At 36.8% G+C, this 18,055-nt stretch overlaps 1 protein-coding gene, 1 long non-coding RNA gene and 1 gene segment (V, D, J or C); 1 reads left to right on the forward strand and 2 right to left on the reverse strand.

The window, feature by feature from the left end:
- The window catches only part of LOC135788197 (uncharacterized), a 75,151-nt gene that overhangs the window by 26,307 nt on the left and 30,789 nt on the right, over positions 1-18,055 (forward strand). The gene's annotated exons all lie outside the window — the stretch shown is intronic.
- Positions 1,490-6,657, reverse strand: LOC135781098 (uncharacterized). Its single transcript, XR_010545065.1, has 4 exons — positions 6,604-6,657; positions 4,949-5,072; positions 2,344-2,413; positions 1,490-1,526 (listed from the first exon to the last, which is right to left on the reverse strand). It is a non-coding gene; the product is annotated as an uncharacterized lncRNA (long non-coding RNA).
- Positions 9,962-13,175, reverse strand: LOC135781082 (Ig kappa-b4 chain C region-like). The segment is given in 3 exon segments: positions 9,962-10,439; positions 11,505-11,556; positions 13,170-13,175. Coding segments are annotated over 3 exon segments (381 nt in total).

Raw genomic sequence — 18,055 nt, forward strand, 5'->3', positions numbered from 1 at the left:
AGGCGTCCACATTTGTCCCCTACGTGGGGTTCATTTGTGTGTATACTCCGTGGGGTACTAATCCTCCACGTTTTCCTTAGCAGAGCCTGCTCTGCATCTCTCTGCATACTATGTTTTGTTCAGAGACTTTTTATGAGCAACCTATCGGTTGTTTCATATTTTTATGTCATCCATTCAACCTTCTTAGGGGATGGCTTCCGCAGTGTTCTAGCTCCGCTCAGTTTAGACGCTTCCCCAGTTCGCTGCTTCACTATCGTGGGTTAAGGAACAGGTAGTGACCGGCCTTCTGCATTTCGCCTTAGGTTCCGCCCCCTATGTGGAGGGCGGAGGGCTTTTACAGACACTGGAAGGGTTCAGCTGCAGTGGCGTTTTGGTAGGGATTCCCAATTCGTCGGTCACGACGTGACGTCGTAGTGACCGACTGAAAGGGAACGTCTCGGTTACGTATGTAACCCTCGTTCCCTGAAGGAAGGGAACGGAGACGTCACGTCCCGTCGCCACAGTTTGCTGTTCCATTGCTGTTTTTCAGGCCGGGCACTGTTGCTCGGCTACTCAGCAATAATATAGCTAATTTGGTATTGTGCACCTGCGGCTTATATATGCACCTGGCGGGGCGGCGCCGGCATTATGCAAATACCTGCTTGCCAAGTTCATTGGCGTTTTTATAGTTTCTCAAAGTAGATAGGTCACCCGCGGAGCGGTTCCCAATTCGTCGGTCACGACGTGACGTCTCCGTTCCCTTCCTTCAGGGAACGAGGGTTACATACGTAACCGAGACGTTCTCTTGTCTCCTGTCTCAAACCCTCACAGCCTTGGTTTCTTTATTTTGGAATGTGATGGTTCATTCTCAGGGTGGGTTTGGCTTCTTTTCCCAGCATTCACAGCAACTTCGAGACACCCAATTTTCCTCATTTTGCTCCTCAAGTTGCCCATCTTAAACTTAATGCTTGTTTTCCAGCCGTTCCAACCAGTGTCAGAGCCTGGCTCTTTTAAACAGGGGTGTTTTTTAATGAGGGCCTCTGCTACCTTTCCTACTTCTCGGTCATCTGGGTATGCCTTGAAATCATAGAGGGCTGAGCCAAGCTTCTCTAAAATGTCATGTTTTTGGTCAACTTTAGACTCTTTCCGTTTTTTTCAAAATCAGCATTTCCCTGTCTGAGTCTCAGCTCGACATCATAAGAAAACTGTGGAATTGGAAAATCATCACGTGGCCATATCTTATTACGCTCAGGGTTTGACACATCTGAGAGAATGACAGTTGATGTAGTGGAGATAACCGATTCCACTGGCAGGATATGCACAACTGCCTTTTGAGGCAAGTCAGAAATGTCATCCAAATAAGTTAGCTGATTATCAAAATCAGGGTCTTCATATTGTAGTCTGAACTCAAGGTCCAGCTGAAGTTGTTCTTTAAGAGTTTGAACGAGAGCATTGACAGAGGATGGTCGTGCATCAAGTTTAATTTTCCTTGCACGATCAGAACAACACGTAGGATCATTGCGCAAGAGTCAATGCTTACAGATGTGCTGTGTAAAAAAAGCCAACATTACAATTATTAAAGGAAAAGCTTACCCCACAATGAAAATTATACCATAATTTACTCGCCCTCCAACCATAAGTATATGACACTTGTTACTTTCAGATGAACAGGGTCTCATGTTAGTTTAAATAACATTCTGACTCTTCACAGTTTTATCATGGAAGAGAATGGGATATTTTGAGTGCAAAAAAGTACATCTATCCATTATAAACGTACTGTACTCCCCACTGCTCACGAGGATTAATACAATTCTTCTGAAGCAAAGCGCTGTGTTTTTTTAAGAAAATCATTTATACTTCTAGAATAAACTCTATCGAGAACTGAGAAACATGGAAGCACATGCTGAAACTGTACACTTCCAATTCATAACCAATGTTTAATGAAAGGTCTTTTATAAAAAAAAGTCAGATACCGTCGAAGAAATGATGATGATGAATAAATCATACGTTGGGTCAGAGGTTACCAGTTCAGCATAACTTCTCACATTTGCACATTCGGCTGTTACCGTAAGCAAAAAATTGCTGTTGATAAAGTTTTACAAATATATTTGTCATAATAAATGCAATGCTTTACTTCAGAAGGCCTTTATTAAGCCTCTTTACCATTTCCTTCCATTATAAACCTTGGAGAAACCAGGAGATTAAACTAAATAGTATTGATTCGGCTAAAGAAAAAAAGTAATATACACATAGAATGGATTGGTGGTGAAAAAAAATCATGGGATCATTTTCAGTGCAAAGCTTCAAAGTAATTCTGAAATTTTACTGCTTGCAGACACAGCATAAAATACATATTTAACCCACCTTTCACTTCTGTCCATTATGTGTAACTGGTATGAACCTCTTTGGACTCAGCAGTAAGCGTCCTTCAACTCTGTACACACACAGTGTCATTGTGTCATTTAACTGTGAGTGCAAGTGGACAGACAGACAATGTCCTAATACTGTAGGGGTCAGTTCGTAGCATCGAAGATGTTCCACATACCAACAGTCATAATCAGTACAGAGGAAAGAAACCTCATTATTTACCAAGTAGATCTGTGGTATTTTGCAGAACTTTGGCAATCCCCCACAGTCTCCCACTGATACAAACATTCCATTTACATAATCTGTACCATCAACTGTGACTTTTGAGGTGGTGAAAATTGATTCACTCATTGTCTGATTTTTTATCCTAATTTGGGCAATGTCTGGTAAGGTTGACACAGAAACCGATTTAACAGCACTTGAAGAAGGATGTATTGTATGTATGTATTTTTGGTTTGAAGAAGGAGTCTGAACTGAGATGGTAAGCAATCATGTACTGATGTCTGACTGCCATTGTCTTGAGAATGTTTTTAAAGTTCTGTGCATCATGAACCACCCTTTTAAAAAAGCGATGGTTCCCCTCAAACCGCATTGTCCATAGGTGTACCAAGGGGCCAAAGCACCTTATAAGGTCAGGGTAATGTTCGACATAATGATGCTTCGGCCGCAGTCTATACTCAGGAAAAGCTTCTTGCAATGCTTGCCTGTGGTCAGCAATTTTGCATCGCAGATAGTCTATCATTTCCTTTGTGAACAATGGACATAATGCCAATTCAACCAAATCCTTTAGCTCCATCAGCACTGCCCATGGACCGCTTGTCTCTGGCACTGCATTTCCTATAAGTAAAGGAAGCAATCTAAGCAAAGTGGCATTTTCATGCCCATTTCCCCCTATGGTGCCTTTACACATGAATGTTTTGGGTAAGGACTTAGGTCTATCAACCTTATCTGTGAACTGATAAGGGAATTACATAATCTTTTGATTCAGCCATTCCAGTGTAAAGTGTTTGCAATGGATCAACTTCTTAATGCAAAGACACAACTCTGTTGGCACTCTACCCTCCAAAAGATCATGAAGTATATCTGGTGGGAAACCAGTTGGGATGGAAATGTGTTAGTGATGCATGTAAAACACACTCTCCCTTTACTCCATAGTGACTGGCAACCAAGTCGTTCTGCATTACACTGTGGACAAGAATGTCATGTTCAGCTTTAGTTCTTTGGACAAATGTACCATCACTCACTGCATTTACTTGCAGTTCCTCAACTGTAGCCATACAAAACCTGCAAATATTCCCTGCTCTGAAGGACTCGACAAAGCCTGCCAGTCCATGAGCAGCCAAATTGTCTGCTGAAACACAAAACACTGTTCCTCTAATACTTCGACCGAGTGAGTCAATAAAGACCCCATCCTCTTCAAGAACTTTGATATCACGCAACAGTGGTGCAAGTACTGTTGAGTAACCATACGTCTGAATGTCTGTTACTTTACAAAGCATAGCTAACTGAATGAAATGTAATGCTGATCGATATTTAGGGTGCAAATTGGCTAGGGTCCAATAAACCGCACACAGCTACTGAATTTTGCGAGATGTCCCTAGAGGATTTGCAATTTCCAAATCATCAATATATAGCTGCAGTGACAGTCCTAGTTCTTCAGCAGCCAGTAACTCATTTGCTTGGTAGTAAGTTCCATCAGTGTGAGAACTGTAGCAACCAAATTCTAGTTTTTCTGTAGTAATTTTGTTGAGAATGTCAGAATTTCGAAACAAAGACTGAGTCATTCTTAGAACGGGAACATACATACTGAAATGTCCTGATTGTGCCAAGCTATACTCCAGGGGCATTACAAGTGGGTAATTGTGCTCAATGAATCCATTTCTGCGTTTAAATGAGGACAACTCAGCACCTTCAGAGGTTTCACTGAACAGAACATTACAATTCATTACAGCACTGACTAATTCATCCAATGTAACTTCACTGACATTGTAGCCATGTTTCTGCAAAACATCACTTACCGTTTCTCTTATCAATGGCTGTGACAATGAGTGTATGTCATTTAGGTGTTCGACGATTTCATTTGTAGCACTGTTAGATATGTGAAGAATTGCCTGCATCCTCAGAAATAAAGATGCAACATTATGTTTCAGCTGAAGTCTCAGTGCATCAATATCATATCTGTCTTGTGTATCTACACGTTCATTATCCTCATTATCTGCAAGTTCATAAATATCATTTGCATCAGAAGTAGAGGCGAAGGGCTCAGGTTCTGGATAGGCAACACTCTCATGGAGATCTGACAGACTATCAGCATTGTGTACCCTACTCTTGTGTGCGTTGAATGATGAATACACATTCGTGGTGTATCTGCAGTTCTTATATGGGCAAACAACAGTCTCATGGCTCTTAAGATGTCCTCTGAGGTGACTAAAAAGTGCACCTTCAGAAAAAGACTGTTCACATCTGCACAGAGTACATTTAAATGAAATGCTTTTCTGAGTATGATTGGTAATACAGCTACCAACCGTTACATGGCTTCTACTCAGGTGACTTTTGAAAGTACCGAATGTTTGAAACATGCAGGGGCAATCAGGATACATACATGGAAGTGGACTTATTTTTGAGCACTGTCTATGTTGTAGTCTGTAGTGTCTGAGGAGGTGGAGTCTTGAACGATGAATCTTTTTGCACACCCTGCACTCCCAGTCCATCATCTTATTTGAAATCTGAAAAGCAAACATTTACATGGTTAAACAGCATAATTCAAACAGTAATTGTAAGCAGGGTGTGAAAAAATAAACAGATACACACCATGCAAAATGCTGCTCAAATTAAACAATTTTACATTCTATGCTAAGCACACAATACAAAATGTGTTTGACTTGACAAAGACCTTTTTGGTCGAAACGTTGTCTTTTAAATAATAAATATTGAGAGCCATAGTAGCAGTGTGCCGTTCTTTGTTTTTTCGTGATTTAGTGTTTTTGTGAGCGAGCACCTGTCTCAAAATATTTTTGGATGTGCACACATTCTACTCCTTATTTTAAGCACACAATACATGCCATGTGAGGGTCACATTTAAACTGTTCCGGTTTATGATTTAAGCAGTAACAGCAAATTAGATGCAAGAACAAAGTTAAAAGGTATGAACTGATTCGCACACGTTGTGCAAAAGTGTTTAATTACAGCATAATCTCAACATTACACAAACACAGAAAGGGCATTGAAATTGTTAATTCATTATTAAATATGATTAATATAATTTTGTCCGTCACAGGAATAACATTCATAAAACATAATCACTGTTGGTCATAATGTAGTGATATGAAGTCACAAAAACACGTAAGTTACCACATAAAAAATGAAGTTCTATATCCATATCTTCGTATGGACTATAATTGTATACAGTTTCAACAAATAAATAATTTGTGCCATTTAATAAGGTTCGAATTAAAAGTTGATATTTTATAACTACACAATCTGGCTATCTAATCCGCCTAAACAGTAGCTAGGTAGCCAGCTAGCAACAGGATAAGCACATGTTTTCTTTCCTGCAACGCATCTAAAAGTATTGTATCTACATCACATTAACTGTTAAACACAATTACATACATGAAAAGTAAACATAATGGCCCTTAGAATTGATATATTGAGTTTAAAGGTGATATAGTGATGTTACCAGTGACACCGAAGCTCCGAAGCGTGTGTAAAAAAAAAAAACGAACCGATTTTCATTGAAGCTTTGTATCGAAGCTTGATTCGTTCTGGCAAAATCACGTGACTAATGACGTCCGAAGCTTCGTTTCACACACACCCACGTGACTGCTTCGTTATCTGATTCAAAGGTTTAGAATTGTGCGATGCGCTGCGCGCCCTCATTGGTTGTATTGGAGTATTGCATTACACGGAATCGATTACTTTATACTTTTGAGACATGGTCTATCCTTAATTTGTTTTGTTTTTTGTTTGGAGTACCATTTGCATGAAATGGAACATGCTTTGGTCATGTATTAAATATATTGTTACATTTATTTATTAATCTATCCTTAATTTGTCAATCCATTAAGTTTTGCTTTTATAATTAATACGTTGTTTGGTTGTGGAACATGTTGTGAAACAGCACTTTCACCAGCAGAGGTCCTCATTGAGCTCTGATTTGAAAAGCTTCGAGTAATGAACCTTTTTCCGATAGAATTGGGTTGAAAGCTTCACTGCTTCAAGAAAGCTTCACTTCGCCATCACTAAGGTGATACTTACAGCACCGCATGAAGCGACCGATCTGCCATCTTGATGCGAAGAACTCAATGCAAGCAACTTACGGAGAACACAGATGACGTCAGACGCAAAATCTCTATACTGAGGGAGTTTAAGTAGGAGCACATTTAAAGAGACAGTTCGTGCAAATTAAAAAACGACATGTATTCATCTAACTTAAAAAGTTTCATTTTTACAAACTCATAAATAGCTGAAAGTTCTAAATACTCAACAAGGTTAATTAATTTGAACTAATTGTAATGATTTAAGTTAACAGTACTAAATACAATTAATTACTTGAGCATTCGGGTTTACAGTGTAGTGGAGGGGGCGGATGAACGAAATTTGACACCCTATGTGACAAAATCGGCAGTTACATTCAGTGACGCATCTTGTCGACAAAAGTCGACCGTGGCGCCTAGAGGGTTAATAAGCTAACCTAAATAGAAAAGGAAATGAATGTTTATATAATTAAAGGTAATGAAATTACCTCCCTGGGACGTAACAGTTACGTTGGCAGTAAGTTATGAAATTACCAAAATAGTACGAATTTATTACGTAACTGGAACGTACTTGGTTATCTTGCGACGTAAGGAGCCCGTACTGGCGACGTGGTGATTTGGTACTGTAATGGTAATGAAATTACCTCCCTAGGACGTAACAGTTACGTGGTCAGTAAGTTATAAAATTACCAAAATATTACCAATTTATTACTTAACTGGGACGTACTTGGTTATCTTGCGACGTAAGGAGTCCGTACTGGCGACGTGGTGATTTGGTTTTGTAATGGTAATGAAATTACCTCCCTGTGATGTAACAGTTACGTCGCCAGCTGGTAAGTCACGAAATTACCAAAAATGACCAATAAATTACGTAACTAGTACGTCGTGTGTTAGCTGGGTAAGCAGAGGCGTTTCCAGCATTGAAGAACATTCGGGGCTTAACCCAGACCATATTAAATACAGGGATCACTCAAAGAGTGTATAAAGTGTATAATAAGAATATTAACGTGATCTGTAGCATATCGGCGGGTCGCAGGAGTAAAATGTTATAAGAACTTTAATCTTTCCTCTGAAGTAGATTTTTGCACGTGAGTTTTACTCAGACATGACCTGAATGAGCTGATGATGTGACAGAACCGCCAAAATTAGATTATTAAACTGCTGCGCCGAAGGAATAACGATCAAGTGATAAATAAACCTACAGTACTGTATACCTACTGTATAACCATTTTATGTATTTAACATACAGAACGTCTAAAACATAATATAAACAGAACATCTAAAACTAAATATAAACGTATTGCTGCTGGAGACTTGCTATTGGCTGTTGTAATTGAATAAATAATGAGGTCAGTGTAAGAAAAGATTACAGGGACTATTTTGGGAATGTTTTTATAAATATTATTTGGTTTCATGGTATTATGTTTTTTATTATTACGTTTAATGTTATAATGCGTTAAATTATCTGATTTAAATATGTGTATGCAGTAAAGCCAAAGCACAATGAAATAACTTGATTTAAAAGGTTTACATAGGCTATTGTCCGGTTTCATATTTGTCAGTAAACTTTTCAAAATACATTCGGGGCTAAACTCAAAACATTCGGGGCTGAAGCCCCGGGAAAATCGCCTGGCGACGCCCCTGTGCTTAAGCAACGAGGAAATAGACTTTAAAGAAGAGACGTACACAGCCACAGGTAACTCGCCCTTTCATCTCTCTCTCTCTCTCTCTCTCTCTCTCTCTCTCTCTCTCTCTCTCTCTCTCTCTCTCTCTCTCTCTCTCTCTCTCTCTCTCTCTCTCTCTCTCTCTCTCTATTTCAGTTCTCCGTCTCTCTCTTTTAATAATGAATTTAAATAAATGTTATAATTCATTTAAATAAAAGCAATACAATGGCACTACTTTATATGAAGCGGACGGAGTGCGAGCTGTGTAACTTAAGAAAATGAACGTCATTTTTACCCGTCTGTTAAAAAATGACACTGTAAACATAAATTATAACTTTACCTTGGCAAATAACCAAGGTATAAGTGGGATAATCCACAGCTAGCCATGCATTAAAGGGTTTTAATGCACTTCGCAGAGGCTACACGCCGGGTGGTTCTTCGCCTCTCTACATCATCCATTAAAACCCTTTAATGCATGGCTAGCCGTGGATTATCCCTTAAATATTAGTTTACTAGCACAAGTTGGTTGAAATCCTGCCCACTTCTTTGTGTTGTCATGCTTCAGTGATGTGTGAGTGTTTATAGTGCTGTGAGTTTAACACTTCATGACTGAAATCAGAACAGAACAGAATCTTCATCATCACACAAACCAAAAGATCAACAATGACTTTCATCATCATCTTCATCTGGACTCTTTCAGTTTTTATTCTGGGTAAGAAATGAAAGAATTAACCAGAGTTGTTACACATATTTCTGGTGTAGTTGTGTTTTGTACTATATGATAGTAATGTTTTATGAACTAATTGTTTTATTTTGTCTTTTATAGAATCGAGAGGAATAACTCTGACTCAACCTAAAGTAAAAAGTGTTCAACAAGGACAAACAGCTACAATAGAGTGTCATATAGATGAAGGAATATATAGCAACGACTTAGCCTGGTACTTACAGAGACCTGGAGAAGCTCATAAACTCCTCATATATTACATAAATACTCTTCAGTCAGGAACTCCATCAAGATTCAGTGGCAGTGGAACAGCAAACACTGGAAAAGATTTCACTTTGACCATCAGTGAAGTTCAGACTGAAGATTCAGGAGATTATTACTGTCAGAGTGAACACTATATCGACAGTAAATATGTGTACACACAGTGATAAAGAGTGATACAAAAACCTCTGTCAGTCAGACTGCACTCATACACCTGACTGATACTGCAGATGATGATGCTGATAGTTTATTTCACTTACAGATCATTTATTTTTTACTATAGTTTATTTAAATGACAACTTTATTTATTTTTTATTTTATTTATTTTATTTTTGATAGTTGTAAATCATATTATTAATTTATTGTCTGTCTATTAATTTCTGCTGTGTTAAAACAGCTTCAACATTTATGATTTTTATTATTATTGTACTACAGTTAAATTCACAATATAAAAAACTGATAATAATCACTCATATAGAGAAACATCAGTCAGTATCATTTAGTCAACAGCTGTAACACAGATACTGAAGGAGTCACATGAGAATCAAACTAAACACACCAATCACTTCATGGTTCTTCATTTCATTTGACTGACAGTTATGTAAATTTACTTCATCTGCAGGTGTTTTCATGCTTCATTGAGTCAGGTTTATTTATAAAATGTGAGCTTTCATATTCAAAACAGACAAAATGAGTCAAAGACATAAAGATAGAATACATGTATGATTTTATTTGATGAATTGTCGCACAATCATGAGTGAATGAATAAAGCAGACATAGACTTGTATTGTTTGATGTGAGATGAGAGAGAGAAATGAAGAGAAACACAGTTAGTCTGTTAGTCTTGATGTGAGAGTGAGTGGATCTACTGTGAACACTGATCTCTCCTCAATTCTCCAGTGACTTTATCACGCTGGTCTTTCTGTGTGAGCTCACAGCTGACTGAGATCACTGAGCTCCACTCCTGCTCAGAGAGAGTCAGACTGCTGCTCCAGCTGTACAGACCGTCCTTCTCCAGGAGAGCAACACTGCTGTACTGAGACCTGCTGCTGATCCCGTCCACCTTCCAGTTCAGACTCCAGTCTGAGGGGAAGCCCTTGTTGGCCACACACATCAGTGTTGCTGTTTGCTTTGTGGAAATCTCTTCACTGGACGGCGGCAGGACGCTCACTTTAGGGGGACTGTTGCCTGACAATCACATCAATAATTAATAACTCACACAAGAGAGATAAAATAACTTCACTCCATCTGTGTTAAACAGATCATAAAGATAATAATAATAAATGAAGAAAGTTTAGGTCTTCTGAGGAGTTTTGAGTTTTTGTAATCATAAAGCTGCATTAAATGGCTAATATCACTTTTGTCATGTTCATCTGAAGGCTTTGAATCACTGAAATATTCTTTGTTACTTCAATAAAAATATAAATGAAAAAATATAGAGGTGCTTTCCTGGACAGGGTTTATATGAATAAAGGATTAGGGTTTAATTATATAAAGAGACTTTAGCTTAAACAAAAAAAACCTTACAATAAACATTACCGGTGTGGACATTGAGACAAAACAATGGCACTGATATGTTAAAATATTTCAGTGCAAACTGTTTTCAGTTTAGACAGCTCAAATATACATTTTAGTGTGGAACTTAAGCTCTGTCTTGGAAACTGACCCATATTCATTATTGTGAAAGAAAATATTAAGATATTTAAAATATTGAATAAGGGACAGTCAGTTAAAGTCTTCATAGTTGTGTAATACTGTATAGAAATGTATAACATTTATAAATAACATTAATAAATAATATTCAAATAATTTTTGTTTACAGAATACAAGTTTAACAAACACTTTAAAAAAAAATTAAGTAACAATTTTTAAGTAACTGCAGCTTCAAAGTCTAACTTACTGTTTACCAAATGCTATGAAAAAAATATACTACACATCGAATAATAAAACATAGCTGCACTTTGTTAACGATAGTGTGAGCCAAAACAAAATAAAACTAAATGTTCACTTCATATAAATGTAAAAATTGAAAATAATTTTGAGTTTAAGAAATCCACAAACTTTTTCAAGTATCTATATGTACAAATGATTAAACACAAACAAATATTAGTAAAATCTTCTGGGTATTCTTGTATACACAAAATCTAATAAATACAAATAAATATGATATGATATAAAGTACCTATTTTCTTGTGTTTCATTCCAGAAACATTTATTTATTGTATTAAAATTATTATTGGATTATTTACTTACTGCCAACATCCAGTCTGGTGCCGCTGCCGAAAGTCCACCACAGTGATACAAACTAATAGAGCGACTGTACAAAAACCTCTACACACTTGACTGAACACAAACTACAGCAGAAAATACAACACTAACATCACACAACACAAATATTGTGAAAAATGCTAAGCACAAAACTATCAAATCTTTTCATGTTTCTTATCAATGTTTTTCGGCAGTTTTCACTCTTTTAGTTTTCATTTATTTACTTGTGTTGTGTGAACACTTTATAACTCTTCAACCGGCATACACAAACCTGAAGCTTTAGACAATTGAATTTTGAATATTTTGAACATTTGTTTTTACTTTTATTCAAAACTTTATATTTATTGATTATTTATACAAGATTCTATTATTCAGAATATTTTAGCATGCAAGTCCATTAAATAATGATAGTGTAGTAGTCTGTATGAGCAGAAGTTTCCTGTCGTCTTCTTTGCATTGTGTTGTCATGCTTCAGTGATGTGTGAGTGTTTATAGTGCTGTGAGTTTAACACTTCATGACTGAGATCAGAACAGAACAGAATCTTCATCATCACACAAACCAAAAGAACAACAATGACTTTCATCATCATCTTCATCTGGACACTCACAGTCTTTACTCAAGGTTTGTGTTGTAACATTTTTATCATCATCATTAATTCATTGAAGAGTGAAATATTGATTTGTTTCAGTGTTGTCTTATATTTCATTCTTGTTGTTTCTTTCAGTGTGTAGAGGACAGTACACTCTTACTCAGAGTCCATCAAAAACAGCAGTTCAACCAGGACAACAAGTTAAAATAAACTGTGAAGTCAGCAGTGCAGTGTATAATAGTGATTTTTTAGCCTGGTACTTACATAAACCCGGTGAAGCTCCTAAACTCCTCATATATAGAGCAACAACCCTCTACACAGGAACTCCATCAAGATTCAGTGGCAGCGGATCAAACACAGATTTCACTTTGACCATCAGTGGAGTTCAGACTGAAGATTCAGGAGATTATTACTGTCAGAGTTTTCACTATCCAAGTAGCACTTATGTGTTGACACAGTGATAAAGAGTGATACAAAAACCTCAGTCAGTCAGACTGCACAGTGACTCATGCACCTGACAGATACTGAAGATGATCATACAACACAATAACACACAACACTGATAACACAAATAACACAACATCATCTTATGATCAACAGAAATCATGCTAAGGTTTATACAGTTATGTATTTATGATAAGATAAACACAGATTATTTTAACATCCATCTGTCCATACTGCTTATGCATCAAACCATATGCAGACTCCTCAACTTCAAATGAGAATAAAACAGAATATTTCCATTTTTTTAATTTTTTTCTTAAATTTGTTAATCCCAGTGGAGAGAAAAACTTTATAATTTGTTATGAATTGTCTAGCACAATCCATTAGGAACATTTTAAATGTTTGTGAGAATTATAAAATGGTATGCAAATAACTTCATAACTGACTAATGCCTTCATTTAGCAGAAGTGAAACTGGTTTGTTTCAGTTCAGATGATTTAACCAATCAAACAGTGACACTGGGAGTGAGAAGTGAAAATCACATTTACATTGTCAGGATGAAGAGACTCAGATAGTCTCAGATCAAATCAGCTCTGTCTTCAGAAATCTTGTTCACCGTCATGATCCTGTCAGCCCTGTATGTCTTTGTTTCATGTGACAGGGTCATGGCAGCCCTCACTGTTAGATTTGTTTGAGATGACCAAATTATGCGCAGACAGATCGGCAAGGTTTGCCGCTTGCAGTCAAGGGAGGAGCTAAAGATGGAACCGTCAAACCAGACACATGCTGCTTGCCATAGTGACGTGTGCGCTGTTTCTTTTTTTATCATGAATGAAGTTAATTAGATGGTGATTTTTTTTTAATCAAACCTTTTAATAAAAAGTTGCAACCAGAAACACTTTATACTGCCCGAAAATAACTGGAAACAAGCATATATTACAGTTTTTCTCAATTGCTAAAACACAATTTCTGAAACCTTGCGCCATTTTCTGAAAACATTAAACAAAAAACCTCATCAAGCACTATTTGCAAAACCTCTGACGACTCTTGCAAAATGAAACTTTCGCCCCAAAACAGTTTTACCTGTGTTCAAAATCAAACACTGTTCTAAATCCATTAACAAAGTGATCATAATGATATACACAACCAAACAGTGAGTAAACACTTCACCAAAAAATAGAAAACATATTGTTCAAAACATAGTTTTCAGGGAGAAGTACATTTGTACAGTTTAATTCTCATTGACTGCACAAATTGCCAATGCATTGATACAATCAAGCAGATGATTATATACAATTGTCTGCTGTTTTATACATTTTCGATTTTCGATTTTCAATTTAATTTTCATGAAAATACATTATACTGGTTTCTGTTGAATAGTCTTACACATCAACACATTTAGGAATTAGTTCATCGTGCAAAGCATGTCATGCAAAATTGTTGACCATATGTGTCATAATCTGTTACTATAAGCATGAAGCATGTTTTTTTTTTTTTAAATGTGAACTGAATTGATAAATTCCTGTCAAGTGAATCCTGAAATTTGAATATTTTTTATTTGTACAGTAAACATTTTTTTTTCAAAATCACAATTTGTGTAATTTGTTTACAGAAAGAAAGGTGAAAATGTAAACTCATCCACAGTTTACATAAAAAAATACTGACACATATAATTGTGTACACTTGGTATATTGACAACATGGTCTTGTTCATGAACAGTGCATGTACTTTTGAGAGATGATCTAAAGATTTTTACCCCTATTTTTACATTACTGTACCCTGCATCTCACAAATTCCTTTGTTTCTGTGATAATGTAAAACTGTAAAGCAGTCAGTACTGTTACAGTTTTTGCCCGTTGCTTGAACACTTAAACTAAAATGCTTAAACTAAAGTAACACAACTTGAAACTTTTGTTACCATACCTCAAACACATGTACTCATACCTTAAACCAAAGCGCTGCTTTGCACTCTAGTTGCAATTCTGCAACACACTTACTCCTTTATGGAACACACTTGATCCTGCATACTACACTCTATTTCATACATAAGACACTTCATTCAAAAATGAAATCTCAGGGTGCCATTTGGAAAACACATGTATCCAAAATACAAAACACATCTGGCAATTGAAACCACTCAAAAACCAGCCTGGTCTCACTGTTAATACGTAGTATTTACACGTAACTTTTAAAAACAAAAAACGTATTTTTTGTACATTTAAATACGTCTAAAACGTACAATGTAGACGTATTTACAACATTTAAACCTAGCATTATTACGTTTTGACAGCTAAAAAACGTTAAACATTTACGTATCTTACATTCCATAAAGATTACTGTATAATTTCCTTTTAACCACTTTAGCGATATGTTACCACCTTAACCCTACCCCAAACCTTACCCTAAAGCCAAACCTTACCCTAAACCCAAACTCTTTTTATACAAAATGTTTAAATACGTAATGTATTCTTTTTATATTATGCAACGTAATGGACAGATATGTTTAGGAACATATTAGTAACAATATAGCATTCAAAAGATATTTTAAGGTGCTACAGTCCTACGCAAAACAGTTTATTAAAATCATTTAACGTTACTGTTTAAAAAATCATAACAGACAGACAAGTGTAATCACACACAACTTATTTATTGCGAAAATTAAAATCAGTACCAAAAGTAGTTAAAATGACGATGTGCTGCAGCCGCGGTCCTCTCTGGAGTATATGAAGTAAAGTAAAGAGAAGTATTAAAGTTATTAATCCAAGAGTTTGATCAGCGTTGATCCGGCTTCCCTCTGTCACGGCCAAGGCCGCCTTAATGCACGGGCTGAAGCCCAGGGGCCTCCCAAGTTCAGGGGCCTCCCAAGTTCACGTTTATATTGTTTTGTAACTTGTCAGGTTATCTGTCAATCACTCTAACTGCACGTCACGGCTGCTGATTGGTCCGTGGTAACTTACCGTGAAATAAAATATGAGACGTAACAGATTTTTCTATTCCGCGTAATGTAATTAAGTGCGCGTTGTCAACTTGGCATTCCTGCATGTTAGACTGAGTGTGACAGAGAAACAGGAAATAATCCACCAACAAATGAAAGAGTAATTTCTGAAATTTCATAATAAGCACTGCAGGTCTCTCTCTCTCTCTCTTTCGTGCGCGCGCCCGCTCTCTCTGTGCTCGTGCAGCTGTCTGAGTCTCTGGCATGCAGAAGTCTCTCCAACTGTGCGCAAGATACTGTGCCGCCAAATAAAGAAAGGAGTTCCCGAACATATTAATGCTGTTCGTTGTTATAACGTTTAAGTTTACTCGCGTTTATATCAGTGACGCGTGCGCAGCCAGAGCGATGTAGTTTGACGCGATGTTAGCTCACAGTACACATCAGTTGGTTTAGAAAGACGACGCAACGGTAAATGTGCAAGTCAAAGCGCGACAAGACCATCTCAAATGATCATCCCCTGATCGCACCATTCATATTTATAATCTCCTTATCTAAAGATCTTATATACAGGTATGTTCCCTGTCTGTTTTGTGCATATTCATACATGTTCGTTTTATATGCGTAGTATGCATAAATACTAAATACAATGCATACTATATCTTCAATAGCCTACAAAATAAATAACTGATTAAAAAACAAGATTCTGTCTATAAAGACGTATCTTTTGTAAACATTAATGCATTTTCACTTTAAAACTAACTTTAACTTCTTATATTTTTAAAACTGTGGTGAGCATTTAGTTAGTGAGTGGCAATTTTCTGCAAATTAGTATATTCCAAAAACTATAAAGCTTATAAACATATACTCTCACACATTTTGGTTTTATTTTCACCACAAGTTGCTGTGTGTGGTTGTTAAACAAAGTGTCTTGTGTTTATGCTCAAGTGGGCTCAGTGATATGTTAATAATGATATTATGGTGTTTTCTGGGTCAAAGAGGGAAAACTCACTGTTTTATGTATTGAAAGAAACTAATGCATTTTTTGATGTAGATTACCTAGATATTACACTTATTTTTTTTTAAATGAGACTATAAATTGAGGGTATGGGGGGCCTCCAAAACATCTCAGCTCCAGGGCCTCACATTGGGTTAAGGCGGCCCTCTGATGAAATGTCAGTCTCAGAAATGGCCCCAAGCCAGTTTGAGTTTGAGAACCCTGGTCTAGATACTCTATCTATCTGTCTGTCTGTCTGTCTGTCTGTCTGTCTGTCTGTCTGTCTGTCTGTCTATCTATCTATCTATCTATCTATCTATCTATCTATCTATCTATCTATCTATCTATCTATCTATCTATCTATCTATCTATCTATCTATCTATCTATCTATTGACCGTCCGTCTGTCTGTTTGTCTTTCTGTCTGTCCATCTCTTAGTCTTTCTGTCTGTCCGTCTCTTAGTCTTTCTGTCTGTCCGTCTGTTTGTCTTTCTGTCTGTCTGTCCGTCTGTCTGTCTGTCTGTCTGTCTGTCTGTCTGTCTTTCTTTCTTTCTGTTTGTCTGTCTGTCTGTCTGGCTGTCTATCTATCTAGATACTATCTATCTATCTATCTATCTATCTATCTATCTATCTATCTATCTATCTATCTATCTATCTATCTATCTATCTATCTATCTATCTATCTATCTATCTATCTATCTATCTATCTATCTATCTATATCTGTCTAGATACTATCTATCTATCGACCGTCCGTCTGTTTGATGGTCTTTCTTTCTGTCCATCTCTTAGTCTTTCTGTCTGTCTGTCCGTCTGTTTGTCTTTCTGTTTGTCTTTCTGTCTGTCTGTCCGTCTGTTTGTCTTTCTGTTTGTCTTTCTGTCTGTCTGTCTGTCTGTCTGTCTGTCTGTCTTTCTGTCTGTCTGTCTGTCTGTCTGTCTGTCTGTCTGTCTGTCTGTCTGTCTGTCTGTCTGTCTATCTATCTATCTATCTATCTATCTATCTATCTATCTATCTAGATACTATCTATCTGTCTGTCTGTCTGTCTGTCTGTCTGTCTGTCTGTCTATCTATATCTGTCTAGATCAGGGGTCTTCAATGTTTTTTGGGTCGGGGACCCCTTAGATTAGAGAGGCATTGAGCAGGGACCCCCTAATACTAAATGTGTTAAACAAAGATATTTAAGTAAGCAGTAAGGTACGAGAGTCTGCCTTTTCGTATTAGGCACAACGCATAGTTGAGTAAAGTACAACTGATGACCAATCAGAATCAAGGACTGGAACTGTTTTATAAATAGAAACAAACCATATTGTCACACAGCCATACTATATTAAAATGCATATTTTTTTGTTAAAGTAGATTTAGTTTTTATATTAATATAATAATAATAATAATAATATATTATTTTAAGGTATTTGCAGTGTAATATATTTTCATTTTACTGTGAATTTGACAAGGGCTTTCAGTTTATAAAGAAGACTGATCATGGTGAATGGCACAAAGACTGTCTATTCTGGTGGAGATAGAGGTTGTGCTACTTTATAACTTTGAGGTCTGTTGCCTTTCTCGTGTATCATC

This window comes from Paramisgurnus dabryanus, chromosome 23 (genome assembly GCF_030506205.2).
Source record: "Paramisgurnus dabryanus chromosome 23, PD_genome_1.1, whole genome shotgun sequence".
Taxonomy (NCBI): Eukaryota; Metazoa; Chordata; class Actinopteri; order Cypriniformes; family Cobitidae; genus Paramisgurnus; species Paramisgurnus dabryanus.